Source organism: Lissotriton vulgaris, chromosome 4_1 (assembly GCF_964263255.1).
Source record: "Lissotriton vulgaris chromosome 4_1, aLisVul1.2, whole genome shotgun sequence".
NCBI lineage: Eukaryota > Metazoa > Chordata > Amphibia > Caudata > Salamandridae > Lissotriton > Lissotriton vulgaris.
In genome coordinates this window covers 24910527-24925685 of record NC_141691.1, presented here as the reverse complement: position 1 = coordinate 24925685, position 15159 = coordinate 24910527, and the positions used below count along the sequence as shown (strand labels likewise).

Below are 15159 nucleotides of genomic sequence, written 5' to 3'. Positions count from 1 at the left end.
CTAACTTGCACTCCACTCAGTCAACCATTGCGTTCATGTGTTCCTTCAAGAGAGTGAACTGGAAGGGCCTACAAGACTCTGCCTAGTGACCTCAAAACAACACCATCCATTCCGTGAGTCATTAGTCAGAGCCATGTTGGAATGGTATCGTTCATGTGCATTTGAATGTAGAAATTGTCTTTATAGTTATTTTCGACAAATAAAATACTTATGACCATTCTGTGGAAAATCATTAACGTCAATGCCTCAAGTGTCCTGATCATAAAGTACCATCATATTGGGAACATTGTCAATCAAATGTAAAGAGTATATGCATAGTATTATCACAATGATTCTTCCTAATGGGATCCTCAAATAAGAAACTTATGAAATGTCTGTGGGAAGACCCTACCATCAATGCATCAATCATCTTGAAAATACCATCCTAGAGCTCTTACCCTCAGTAAGAAGTCTACAAACTGCCTGGAAGGCCAAATGATGGACACCCAGCGGGAGCAACGGAGAAGGAAGAATCTAACAGTATTGGGTGTACTTGAAGGAGTCGAGGGGGGACCCACCAAAGTTTGTTATTGAGCTGTGTTAAGGGCCTGGCATTGGGAGAATTACATATAGAGCCTGCAGGCTTCTGTTTAAGCAACAACCTCGTCATTTGCAGGAAGGGGGCAAACCAAGGGCTATGTTGCTGTTCTTCGGGAGCTTGGGTTGGGTTGATCGGGAGATATTGGGCCCTAATTCAGAGTCCAGCAAACAGAATCTTGTATCATTTACGGAGTCGTTAAGATCCTTGTTTTCAATGGTACTTCTAAGGTGGAGTTTTACAGGAATCTTGCTGAATAATGAAATGGCAGATTCAAAAAGATGGAGTCTCAGAGGGCTCAAAGTTTCAAGTAAGGCTATGCTGGGTAGAAATGTATTCATTCGATATGGGGATGATAAGGTATCAAAAGCCTCACTCAGTATATGTAGGAAGAATAATAGAGCCAAGAGGCATCGAGTGGCATCAGTATTGAGGCTGTGGAAGTTTGATCACAATGAGATCCTCAGTCCTGGATGGCAGGAGAAATGTATTTTTAGACATTGGACTGGACCTCCATGGTGCACACAACAAGGGGTAGCTTCTAGAAGGGTAGATATACTTGGCAGCCAGTCCAGTTGTACGGTATTTAGGACATTTTCAGATAAAATGGGTAGGTGAGTAATTATAGATATTGAGATTGGAGGTGGTTTGTTTTGTGTTCTATCTATGAAGCTGAAACGGATGAGGATGACAAGTTGGATTATTTGAATGTCGAACTCTGAAAATGGCTGACTTTATTAATAATGTGTGATGAGTTTAACGCACTTAGAGGTAGATAAAATATTGGACCCCACCCAGGAAGAAAGGCTAGGTTATTTAAGGCACATAGTTGGCTGGTTGAAAATCATGGGGTCGATGATATGTGGGAGAAATGTATGGCCCCCGTGCCAGGATATACTTTTTTTTTACCTGCATAGCAAATTAGTTAGACTAGATTATTTTTTTTATATGCAAGGCACTTAGCAGCCAAACTACAATTGAGGAACACCCAAGGGTACCCTCTGATCACAACCCTTTGATCATAAAGGTCCCGCTGAAGGGGGTGTACAATCCAAGAGCCAAATGTACTTTCGACAGGAAACTCTTGAGTAATGAGGAATATGTAGAACACACGCGACATTTGGTGACTCAATTCTTGGAGCGTAACTGGAGTTCAACTAAAGACACAGTTGTCTGGGACACAATAAGAGCAATATAAGGAGGACTCAAGACTCTCTTAAAGAGTTATCTTTTCTTGAAGAGTTCCAGAAGCATGCAATATCTCATAATACTTGCAATCCTGAAATCCAGCGGAAAAAGTAGTAAAATAATACAGTTTTTGAGCCAGCAAACTGCTGCTAAATTTCATACATGAAAAATAAAGTGCTTCGAATATGTGGAGAATGTGGGTCGCCTCTTGGTCTTTTCAACAAGGCAAAGGGAGGTGGCCAAAGGTTCGAGACGCTCAAGGATGAGGATGGTGTGAAACATGTAATACTATCTGAAATAGTAAAAATCTTTTAAAACTTTTTTGAGAAACTATATACAGAGGATGGGCTTTGATCGGGAATTATGCTGAGATAGTATGCTCACTCAAAGGGGTCAGGCTTAATTCTGAAGATCAGGCTATTCTAGAGCAACCCATCTCTTCAGAAGAAGTGGCCATAGCAATAGCAATAGGCTCATTAGTACAATACACCAATAAAGGGGTATACTAGCTCTGAGATCCTGCTTAGGATATTTAAACTACAACCCCACAATGCACTTGGCCAAATTCTTAAAGGTCCATTGGACGCACTCCAATATGGGGACTTCTTGGTAGAGAGGAAGCAGATGGGCTCCATAACCTGTAGCTTTCAGGGAGTCCAATTCAGAATACTTGTGAAGCAGCTGCACCGGGAAGGCTACGGGGCCAGATATTTTCCCCTGGAGATATATAACTCATTACTAAAATAACTTATTGAGGATGTGTTGGTGGAGTTTCAAAAAGCACAGGTAGGGGAGACACCATTGACATGGAGGGATCACACATAGTTGTTTAAAAAAAAATAATAACCCCCATTACATCCAGGATCTTACAGGCCGATAAAACTAATGAATTGTGATGCTAAGCTCTATTATGTAATTCTAGCAAATCATTAAGGCAAGGTAGATGCTAAATTAGTTTCCCTCAGTCAGCATGGGTCATGGTACAGTAGATCATATTAAAAGAGAGATTAAACTGCTTCACATTACCAAAGCCACCTGTGGAAAAATTAATTTGATTTTATTGGACACCAAAAATGCATTTGATCCGGTGTCCTATCTTTTTGTATGGGCAGTGTTATAAAAATATGGTTTTGGCCCAGGATACATCAGAGCCATCAAATCATTGTAGTATGGGGTTAAATCCAAATAAATTACTATTTCCAGGGGAGCAAGGCAAGGCTGTCCATATTCACCACTACTCTTTGCATTGTACATCAACCCCTTGAATTTGGTGTAGTAGGGCAAGCGGACATAAAGTATTAGCATACGCAGATGATATAGTGATAGTTACAACAAACCCACAACAGGCATTGGTTTAGAATGAGGGAACAACAAGGACATCAGGCTCTCCTCTGGTATAAGTTAAATAGGAGGAAAGCACAAGTAGTCTGTACTAGTAATATTGGGGACTTTGACCCACGGGTAGTGAACGAGGCAAATTACTTGCGAAATAATATCTCTTCAGCATTGGGAGATATAGTATAAACAAAATTTGAAACCTCTGTTACATTCATAAGAACAATATCTTAGAAGACTCAATGACCTCTTACTGTCACTGGAGGGAAGGGGGAACATAATAAAAATAACTGTCCAGCCTAAATTGCTATATTTATTTATTTATTCAATCAATCAATCAATCATGGCATTTGTAAAGCACACTACATAGCAGCGAGGGTCTTAAAGCACTACGGGGGATCTGCTACTGTTTGAAGAGCCAGGTCTTTAGAGCTATTCTGTTGGAATTCAATCATAGGTGATTAATAAGTTAGAAGGTTTATATTATGGCTTTCTTTGGAGATTTAAAAAGATAAGAAGAGCTTCTAAATTCATGACTCCACCCAAGAATTGGGGTAGCTGAGGGGTCCCAAATATACAATGTACTATTGAACATGTATATTACAAAATATGTGAATTTTGATTACTGGAAATACACACTTGCACAGCGCAGCAGAATCGCATTTGATTTATGAACTTATAGCGGAGAAGGGTGCTAAAGGTCTATTGCTGAAAAATTTGGAAACAAGCTGTTACAAAAAAAGCTAAATTTGAGATCCTGCTAGGGGCTTTCAGACTATGGAGACTATGTAAAAAGAAAATAAAACTATCCAAATATAATTACTACGCGCCACTTTGGAAGACACTCACCATACCAGCAATATTCCATGACCCAATAGTAAGGAATTGGTGGCTAAAAGGAATACCGTGCTTTGGAGGTCTCTTCCCTGGAGAAAATACGAGTTCATTTTGTGGATCTTCAAGAGAAATTTGGGATCACCACTCAATACTTTTTAAAATATTTTCAGATTTAGGACTTCTTGAGTAGGCAGGGGAAGACCTCCGGACCAATGATTTAGATATCTATATTTGAGGCAATTGGTAAAAGAGCTAAGATTGTATCTATTTATGATGTATTGATGCAAAACCGGACGACCAAGAATCTCGGAATGATAAATAAGGAGGTAGGTTGGTGACAGAGGACCCATTATTGCAAGAATCCTTAGACTTTGGTGACAAGGTATTATTAAAAGCCGGTCTAAAGAACCAACATGTTAAAACTTTGTTTGATCTGTATTTTACACCAGAATATTTTTTTCAGTAGGGCAGGAGAGTTTACAATCAATGTTCTCGATCTATCCATGAAGGCAGGCAAGAATAGCAGATTATGCTATTACTAGAAAGTTTGCCTCATTGTTCAAGACATGTGTGAGGGTGTTTGGTGCAAATAATATGTCAGTTTGCGAAATATGGAAATGGTGGCAGACATGCAAGTAAGGGGGCCCTGACAGGGCGAGTTTGCACATGGTGGTGCGTGGGGGAGACAGAGATTACTAAATTAGAAGGAATAGATGATATGCAGAGTACACTTCACTATTACAATTAGATTATTGTTTTCTTTAGGTAAAAATGCACCTTCAAAAATAAAAACTTGACAAATTATTATACATATAGATGTATGAACACATGAGGTAAGAATTGCTGAATGACATACAGTCATTTTACAATCTCAAATCAACCAGGGATTCCCGCAAAACCTTCAATGAAGAAGATTCAAAGCCAGGGAGTGCGTGAATTCTCCCTTGCGGATTCCCTCTGTGAGTGCCTGTTGTTAGAAACAGCATTCACACTTATGACAACTCTCTCTCACATGTGCCTTTTATCTGTAAAAGTTGTACAAGGGCACCAATTGTAGGTCCTCTAGCATAACAGTTAGTAATGTATCATAATATCTGGGTCTCCTTTATTTGGACATGGGGTAGATAAAAATATAATTTTACAAATATCTAGATTAGTGGAAAGAACCAGGAAAACAATAAAGTAGCAGTACAAGGCAAAAAATACACCCTATTCCTTGCAGCTTACAAAAGAGAAAGGTACAAGTTAATGGTATGAAAGGAGGTGTGATTTATAGTGTGGTCTGCTGGTGTGATTACTTTGTCCATTTATCTCAAGTGTGTGAATTACATGTCCATTTGAAGGCGCGTGGATTGAACCCTCCATCAGAGAGGATGGATGGGCTAAATGCCAAAATAGAAGTCAGGCCCATAGACCCCCCACTAATAGGCCATTGTAAAATGTCTCAACAATACATACGATGTCTGCAGGGAATAAAAGGAGCAGGGTGGGGGGATGGGTAAAAAGGGTGGTTGTACAGAGGAAAGGAAGGGTGAGAGGAGGGAATACAGGTAGATTGATTGTCCTTGCTGTTGCAGTTGTTTTGTTGATAGACACTCTTAAATATGTATTAAAAATATCTAATCTTAAAATGAGTCTGCAGAAGTGGATTTATTCCACACCATTACTTAGTGTACTACAAACTAATGAAACACATGAATAGAATCACTATTATTACTCATTTCAATAGTGCGTTTTAAAGCTACATTTAAATATAACATGTGCATTTGGAATTCATAGATAGTGGAAAGAATGCTATATCCTTTCCTCCAATGGTAAAATATCCATTGGATAGCTGAACCATCTATTTATGAGAATTAATGGACACACACACATTCAGAGCTATAGCATTGTAGAACAAAACATCCAATATTTTATTGTAGGATTTAAATAATATTTTCTGCTACAAAATGGAATCAAATGCAAGATCAAATCATCAGTCTTTCCAGTTGTTATTGATTGAAGCACAATCCATTTTACTTTGCAGTAAAGATCAAGGGGATATTGACTGAAACAGAACCTGGCAGAGCCAAGGGAAAGTGGTCCCATCAAAAGCAGTGAGGAGAGGCAGAGAGCAGAGCACCACTGGTGTCAGAAGCATTAGGGTCAAGAAAGGAGCAAACAGAAGAAACTTGATTCAGGTGAGGAACAAACTATTCATTTCCTCTTTGTAGACATTATTTCTATCAATTATGTTTCATATGTACAATAAACAGGTATTTCTTTTCGAGCATGAACAAGTATTACACCACTGTAATCTATCACATCATACAATTGATTAACCCTCCGATGAAACACCTGCAGCTTCTCAATGACATAGTGAGCATCATCCAGCGCTTTTCTTACAAAACTCTCATCGATACATAGATGAGGAAACTTAAAGCTCCCAATCATGTAAAAAGTGGTATCGAGGGCCGCTATCATGATTAAATGCCCTCCATTTTTTAACAGTGATGAGGCATTTCTTAAAGCACTGCAGAACCCCTCTTTATTTATCACGTGGGTCTCCAAACAATTAGGCAAAATCAAGCAGTCAGCCTGAGGCAGAGTGGTGGGAGACAAGGGGTTAATTGTGCTGATGTCATATTTAAGAATGTGCTGGATTTTTCTTTGTAGCACATTTTGCTTCTCAGGCCAAGTATCCCTAAAAAAGAAAAAATAATATTTTGATGTATTATTGATAAAAAATGTTCTTTTCTCACAAGTTATACAAGGAAACGTGTTTTTACTGTATTGTCCTTTATATAGACATGTGTATTGCATGAAGAGATTAAATACAGTTCAACTGACATGGATGGAATTTGAAAAGGTTATAAATTACGGTTTGTGGATTATTCTTTTGAGTAGTAGAGGTAAGTAGGATAAGTATTTTCAAACTTATAAGTCATTTGAAATTAGTGATATCTGTGGCTGCATCAAATTTTTAGGCTGTTGTCTGATTTACGGGTCTAGATATAGATAAGGTTTTATATTTTTTTCCAACCTTTTACTTTATTAAAGTGTTAATAGGTAAGGACAATTATTTAACAATTCTTTATATTTTCTATATATTTTTTAATAAATTGCTACCTAGGACATATTAAAAATTAAATATGTAGACATTTAAACAAAAAAACAATATAACACTCTAACATATTGTACTACAATGTACTTTCAGTTTGTACATATTCAATCCTCCACAATATATTTTGTGCAGAGTACCATGGAAATACCAAGATGTTTATGAGCTATTTAAAATTAATTAAAAATGTATATTAGTAAAAATACAAAGTACTTCCAACGTTCTAGAGCTGTACTCTGTAAACCTTTTTAAAAGTATTCAGAAAAATATAAATGCATTTCCCTACCTATTACCACTTTAATCAAGTGGCAATAGGTAGGGACAACATAAAAGCAAACTGACCTATATTTTTGGTGTAACCCAGAACACAGCTAAAGTGTAGTAAAAATAATACGGATGCCTTTAATTTTGCAAAGGCAGTCATTATCTGTTCACATAAGCACGTGGGTGGAGCTTGCAGACTTTCACTCTGCATATTTCCATGTAGTTAAAGAAGAACTCTGCAAGATTCCGCTGAGTTCTGCAAATGGGTGGAAATATGCATGTCGCACTGTTCCTGCTAGAATTTAGTGCCAGTTGTGTGAACCCATCCGTTCCAGTTTATTTGGCTGCCGCTCAAGTACAAAATCTTTTTGCACATGCAAATTTACTCATAAGGCATCCCTTTGGCAGCCACTAGGGGATGGAAAATCTAATTCTTATTTCTGGAACCTTACGGGAAAAATTTCTGCCATGCAGCGGTTGAAAGAATTTGACCAGACCTCTGTCTACAAATGCGCAAGTTGCCAAATTCTGCCATTTCCGCAGATGAAAGGAAGCATTCCATTGGCATGTACCACAGTTTACCACAAAGTCACTGTGGTGCACCCTGCAGAATACATCACACAATACCAAGCAATGCAAGACCACCATGTGTCACCCTGGGTTGCTTGGTAAATCTGGAGAAACACAATTCAGCGCATGGCACCGCCTGGCATTACTCTGCACACCATATTCTACATATCTGCAAAATGTCATGTACATCCATTCAACCATTTTCACACTACGTCTTTTTAAACTAAAATCTATGACATGCCACCCCATTCCACTGTACAACACCACACTCCACTGTATGACACACCGCTCTACTCCACTCCATGGCAAGTCACTTTACTCTAATAATAATTCCAATTTGTAATGCGCAAACAAATCACCCATTAAGGGTTTGAAGGAGCTGTGGGACATCGGGGAGGTGAAATAAGCTATTGCCCAGAGTCATGTGATGCAAATCTGAGCTGCCGCTGGTGCTGAGGATTGAACCATGAGCCTCACACTCTGCAGTCAGCCACTCTGGCCACACCACCACACCTCCCCCTCAAACAAACTCTACATCACACTATTTCAATCTACTCTCTGCCATTCCACTGTATGCTATTCAAAACTATGCCACTGCAATCTGTAGCGTGTCACTCTTATCTGTTCCACTCAATACTAATCCACTAGACTGTACACCACTCTGCTACTCTACTATAAGCCTGTCCACTCTATGCAAATCCACCACATGCTGTTTCACTCTATGCCACTCCAATGTATGCCAGTCCACTCCACTCTACCCTATTGCATTGTGTGGTGCTCCACTCTATGGCACTCTACTCCAGTACAATATTGCACCCTATGCCACCCTACTCCACTCCAATGTATGCCACTGCTATTTCACTACACTCTAAGCCACTCTATTCTAAGTAAATGAAAGACACAATACCCTACACCAACACACTCTAAGCCACTCTACTGTATGACACAGCAATGTATTCTACAACATGACACTGTACAATACAATACGTTACTGTATGTATGTCTCTGAACTCTACATAACTCAAGTCTATGCCACTGCAGTCTACTGTGTTCGACAATGCTATACTCCACTCTATGACACTTTACACCTCTCCAGTCTACCGAACTCTACTCCACTCTAGGCCAATCCACTGTGCTACACTGTTCTACAGTCTATGTCACTATTTAACACTATATTACACTCTATGGCACAATGCACCCCTCAACGACACTCTGAGCAACTCCAACTATACAACTCCACCCTAGTCCACTCCACTCTACCCTATGACACAATTCTCCAGTCTAATCAACTGCTCTCCACTACTATACTCTACACCACTCCACTCAATGCCACTCCATGCCACTCAACTCTACAACACTCCATGACAGTTTCTGACACTCAAGACACTCCATGCCAAATCACTCTATGACACACCACTTAATTCTATGAAACTTTAGTCCACTCGGTACTATGCCACTCAACTCTACTCCACTCCACAGCACTCTACTTTACAACACAGCACCCCACTCTACGACAATTTACTTTGCTCTATGCTATGCCATATGTTATGCTATGGTACACTGTATGATACATATAAGAAGGGTCCCAGTGCACGAAACTGAAAAGTCTATAGAAACATACAAAGAACTCAACACAAAGTTGCTTGAAAATTTTCACCACACTTGTTTTACTCACCGTGTGTATATAAAGCAAAAAATAAAAAATAACAGAAGCATTCAATCATCATCATAAAAAGGGTGTGCCCAGGTCATGGAAGGAGGGCATGGATAGTGGAGTGTGAGAATAAATAGTGACAAAACTATGTACAATCTTTAGTATAGTAGTAAATTCATCAATCTATGAAGAAGTATATAAATCACCCTGGCTTCAACTATGAGCCAACTACAACAGAGGACATAGAATGTTCATAGCATATTTAGTGCAACAACATGCTAAATGCACTGGTACATATATCCGATTCATTCTCAGCGCAAGCTGTTAGTAAGGAGGAAACAAATTTGACTTTTCAACCCTAATACAAAGATAGGCAACAGTTCAGCCTTAAAGCGGGGTCTTCATCAGGATGTGAAGGGGTGTGACGGGGCAGGTAAATCTAAGAAAAAATGAAGGGTAAAATGCACTACTCAGATACAAAAGAAAATACCTTAATCGCATATTAGTTGAAAAACGGGGGGGGGGCCGAGGGCATTTACCATGGGTAGGACATCAGGAGGTTTTGGGCCAGGAGGCTCCAAATCCGAAGAAAGCACAAAATAATCTAAAGAGACAAGGATACTATTAGTATCTCAAGGTATCATTGGGGTGCACAAATGCCAACATAAACAAAGTCATTGAAGCATGTTCTCACTCCAATACACCAAACTGTATCACCAAAGGACATAAATTACTAAGGTGCGATCGTCATATTGATGAAAATTCTATGGGAAACGGTGAAATAAATAAAACCAGGTACTATATGTGAAAAAGTGCTGGGGCTACAACTAGTGTGCTGACAGTCAAATAGCCTCCAGATACTTACATTGTTGTACGAAAAGTTAGGTTAGATAAACGCGAGCCGCTCCAATAGTCGGCAGCAACTGAAAGACAAAATTAAAATAGCTGCAGCCACCACTCGGCCATAGACCAAAAACACTTTATGACACTTTACTCTACTCTGAGCCACTCTACAAGACTCTACTCTATGCCGCTCCACTTTATAACATCCTACTCTACTCTGTGCAACTCCACACAATAAAACTCTACTGAACTCTAAACCACTGTGAGACACTCTATGATAATATGCCCCTACATACCACTGTCCAACACAGTATGCCACTCTATGCCACTCTAGGAGATGATACGCAACTCATTCTATGCCACTAATCCCTTAGTTAATCCACTCTCCCTTATGACAAACTACTGTACTCCACTATACTCCACTACTCTACTGTTTGCCACGCCACTGTATGCCACTTTATGCCACTCAACTCTATGACACTATATACCACTCCACTCTATGAACTACAACACTTTCCAGCACTCTACAACCTGCTACTCAACTCTAGGGCACTCCATTCCATGTTATTCCACTGTACGCCATTCCACTCTGCACCACTTCACTCTTTGCCATTGCACTCAGCGCTATTCCACTGTAAGTCATCCACTCTACCTAACTCCACTCCACTCCCCTTTATCCCACTCTATGACACTCTACTCCACTTAACAACACTCTAAGCCAATTCACTCTACTACACATTACTCCAATCTATAGCACTCCCCTTTCACACATTTGAAATAACGAGTTTGACCCTTTGCATTGCATGATACCGCAGTAAGTAGGTGCTGTCCGTGGTTTGGTGTAGGATAAACAGGAGAAAACCCATAGACCGAGTTGGGATGGGTATATACTGTGAATAAGAACAATTCCCAACAGGTATCAATTGGAAGGCAGTTTCAACAAATGTACGCAATATGCATTACAAAGGAAAGAAATAAGGAGTCACAGCAGTTTTAGAAAAAGGCGGGTATTATTCACCACTTTGAAGAGCATGGCGGGTCTGTTGCAAAGTTATACAGTTATACAGCACTGTACACAACAAATGGGGTGACAACCCGATGGCACTTGGTGAAGGTGATATATACAAAAATATATACAGTGAATAGTGGTGAAAGTGCAAGTGCTGGGGTGAAACAGCGTGGTCGGCGCGTAGTGACAATAGGTAAAATATACAAAGTAATGGCTCCAGGGATCAAGTTGTAATCACTTAAAACAAGAATGAGTTAATTTCCTGGGAGTACAAAACAAGAAGGGCGCCATAAAATTAAGCTGTGTGGTCGACGGCGTTTCGATCCCCGTCAGTCGGGATCATCATCAGGACTGGGTTGTCAAGGGAGCAGTGCTGTGGGGGTAAGAAAAAGGCTAATCAGAGGGGGGGTGGGGAGGCCATATTTAATTAGGGGCGCGCTAGTGGCTCGCAGGAAGAGCAAGCAGAAATGGGCGAGGGTGGGAGCTAGTGGCTAGTGATAAAGGCGCATATAGGTAAAGGACCAGTAACTGTGGAGTTATGTCTAGGGGAGCAGGTAGTAGACTAGCAATTAAGTAGATGGCAGACGGCTTGAGTTACAGGCCGGGCCTGGCGCAGGTGGACAGGCGCAGGGACTCAGTGTGAGTGGGGGCATATGGCAGACGCAAGAGTAGACCACATTTAGCAAGTAAACTTACATGTCCGCCAAAGGCAATTTCATGCGGTATGAGGGGCTGGTATTCGTGATCCAATGCTGCACAAAGAGGGAGGCATGCATTAGAAAAAACGGGGGGCAAGGGAGTGAAAAAACATGTCCCAAGGGTTAGCAAATAATTTACCTGAATGGCGATTTGGAGGGCTTGAGGCAGCGGGGGTGATCGGCGTCTGAGAGAGGGTGAGAAGGGAGCAAGAGTCAATGAACTGCCGGCGGGTTGTCCGAGGCAGCGAGGGATCGCACACGTAGTACGAGTGGCTCACCTGAGTGAATCAGGACGTCGGATCGGCTGTTGCAAGGGGCGGCTTCTGGCAATGAAGGCCGGAGCTGAGCGCGGTCCGAAGACAGCGTTTAAGAAAAGGACGCCGGTAGAAGGGGGCGGGGCTGGGCGACGGGGCACTGCGCGCGCATAGTGGGAAGGGGCGGGATGGGGCGGGATGTGAGGAGTGACTCGTGGTTGCGGTAGCAACCTGCGTAAACAGGAAATGGTGCGCGTCATCTGAACAAAGTCGGGACAGGGGGTGTGTGTGGCTGTCAGTTGAGATAGCAAACACACGGGCAGACCAGGGGGTGTAAATGCCGGGTTGGTGTGCTAATGGACACGAGTTGGGGCAGGTCAAGGTCACAGGCAAGGCACCAGGGTAAACTGGATGTAATGGTAATTCGACAACCTCGAACACAGAGGTAATGGTACAGAAATACAATAAATTGAAGGTAAACCAGACATTACTATTAATGTACATCAGACAAGGTGCATTAATGATTCACAATGGAACGTAGTGTTCAGCAATATAAGAGAGGGTACAATTGTGCCTAAGTCTGAACAGTGAAGGGATATAAGGTCAGCAATGGTATCACACCTAGATTGGAATCGACAGGGGTAGGCTGCAAGATTACCATTGGTATGGAAGACTTTTAGAATGCCCTTTCAGAGGCGGAAAAAGCTATAGCAGGGCAGATAGAAGTAGACAAATGGGTCCTTCAGACTGTGATGGTGTTGTTCCACTCATCAAAGGTGTTTAGCCCATGGTTGACTGAGTCTACTCGTGAGATCCATTTGCATTCTGCTCTATTGAGGAGGGCGGTCATGTTACCACCTCTGATAGGTAGTGTTGGTTTTTCAATGACCATCCATCTTAAATCAGTGTCTGCATGTGATTTGTCCAGAAAATGTGCAACTAGGGGAGCTGTTAGTACCTTGCAATTTATCCTGCTTTTATGTTGGATTATGCGTTGCTTGACCATTTGGGTGGTTTGGCCAATGTAGAGGAGATCGCATGGACAACGGATGGCATAAATGACATTCTGGGTTTTGCAATTAGAGTGGTGTGTGAGTTGATGGGATTGCCCATTAAAGAGGAATTCTTTTGTATTTGTGGTTAACTCACATACGCTGCAGGATTGGCATTTGAAATGTCCAAGAACTGGGTCCATACCCCAAGCCGCAGTGATGGTGTTTCTTTGGGTTGAGTTGGATGGCCAGGTAATTGCTCGTACCAGGTGATTGGCGATGTTGTTGCCCCTCTGGTAGGAAAAAAGGGGTGGGTCCTGAAATAGTTCTTCAGAGCGTAAGATGGGCCAATTTTTCTTGATTATTTTAGACACTTTGTTGCTGTCCGGGCTGTATACTGATACGAAGGGAATCCGGGTCATGGTCTTCTTGTCGGTGTTGGGAACCAATAGATCCTCGCGATGATTGTACCAGGCTCGTTTCTTGGCTTTGGTGACAAGGCGTCTGGGGTAACCTCTGCTAGTTAATTTGATAACCAGTATGTCTGCCTCCCTGAAGTAGTCTTTACGCCATTTGCAGTTGCGGCGAATCCTTAGGAACTGGCCATAAGGTAGGCCATCTCGCAGGCTTCTAGGGTGGTTGCTTGAGTAGTGTAGAAGGGTATTACGTTCCGTGGTTTTTCGAAAGAGCAGTGTACCCAAGACGCCGTCTTCCGCATGAATAGTGACATCAAGGAACGGTAGGTCATTTTTGGTCCATTCACTGGTGAATTTTAAATGTTCCTGTGCGGTATTCAACCAGTCAACAAAAAGTACAAGAGAGTCTGATGTTCCGTTCCAAATTAATAGAATATCATCTATGTACCGGCGCCACAGATGGATTTGGGGCCGGTATGGATTGATGGAATTAAGGATCAAAGTTTTTTCCATCTCGTGAACAAACAAAATAGCAAAGTTTGGCGCGAAGCAGGCGCCCATAGACACTCCTTTCACTTGCAGGTAGAAGTTGTTCTTGTACATAAAATAATTGTTCTGTAGGGCAACTCGTAGGAGATCCATAATAAAGTCAGAGGGGATCTGAGTGGGTTGTGGTCTGGAAGTGAGAAGCTTTTTTATGACCTCGAGTCCTTCTTGATGGGGAATGTTAGTATAAAGGGACTCGATGTCCAAACTGGCTAGTATCTGGGACTCTCGATCAAAAGGTTGGTCTTCTATGGTGTTGATAAGGTCCATCGTGTCACGTATGTATGTGTCTGTGACAGGTACGAATTCCTTAATGATCGAATCCAGGTATTTGCCAAGGGGTTCCAGCACTGATCCGCAGCCAGATACAATGGGGCGTCCGGGGGGATTCCTGGCGTCCTTATGTATTTTGGGGAGAACATACAGGACAGGAGTTCTGGGGTGTGGATTATTGAGGTATTCAAATTCCTTCTTTGTTATGATGTTCCGGTCCTTGGCTGTGGTCGTGATGGATAGGATCTTTTGTTTTATGTCTGTTAATGGGTCTTTAGATAGGATACGGTAATGTTCAATGTTGGTGAGTTGACGTTCAATCTCTTGGTCATATTGGGTGTTATTTAACACGACGATGCCTCCACCCTTGTCTGCAGGCTTTATGACAATCTCACTGTTGTTTTTAAGAGACATGAGCGCTTCCTTCTCTGTTAAAGGAAGATTGTACGGGATGAACCGAGGTGTTGCTTTAAGGTCCATGACTTCTTTCATAACTAGTCTTTCAAAAGCCAATATTTCGGGTGGCATCTGGTTGGATGGAGGATTGAAGGTGGAGGGCAGCCGGAAGGGTGAGATGGGACCCGTGCCGGAGTCTGGTTTGTC

The 15159-nt window shown here is 41.5% G+C and overlaps 1 protein-coding gene across 1 annotated transcript in view; it reads right to left on the bottom strand.

The window, feature by feature from the left end:
- Positions 1 to 5823: 5823 nt before the first annotated feature.
- The window catches only part of LOC147718257 (nicotinamide N-methyltransferase-like), a 169862-nt gene continuing 160526 nt past the window's right edge, over positions 5824 to 15159 (bottom strand). The window contains exon 3 of the mRNA XM_086966663.1: positions 5824 to 6620. Within this exon, the coding sequence (XP_086822789.1) occupies positions 6167 to 6620 (454 nt within the window). The 3' untranslated portion in view covers positions 5824 to 6166. The remainder of the gene's footprint in view (positions 6621 to 15159) is intronic.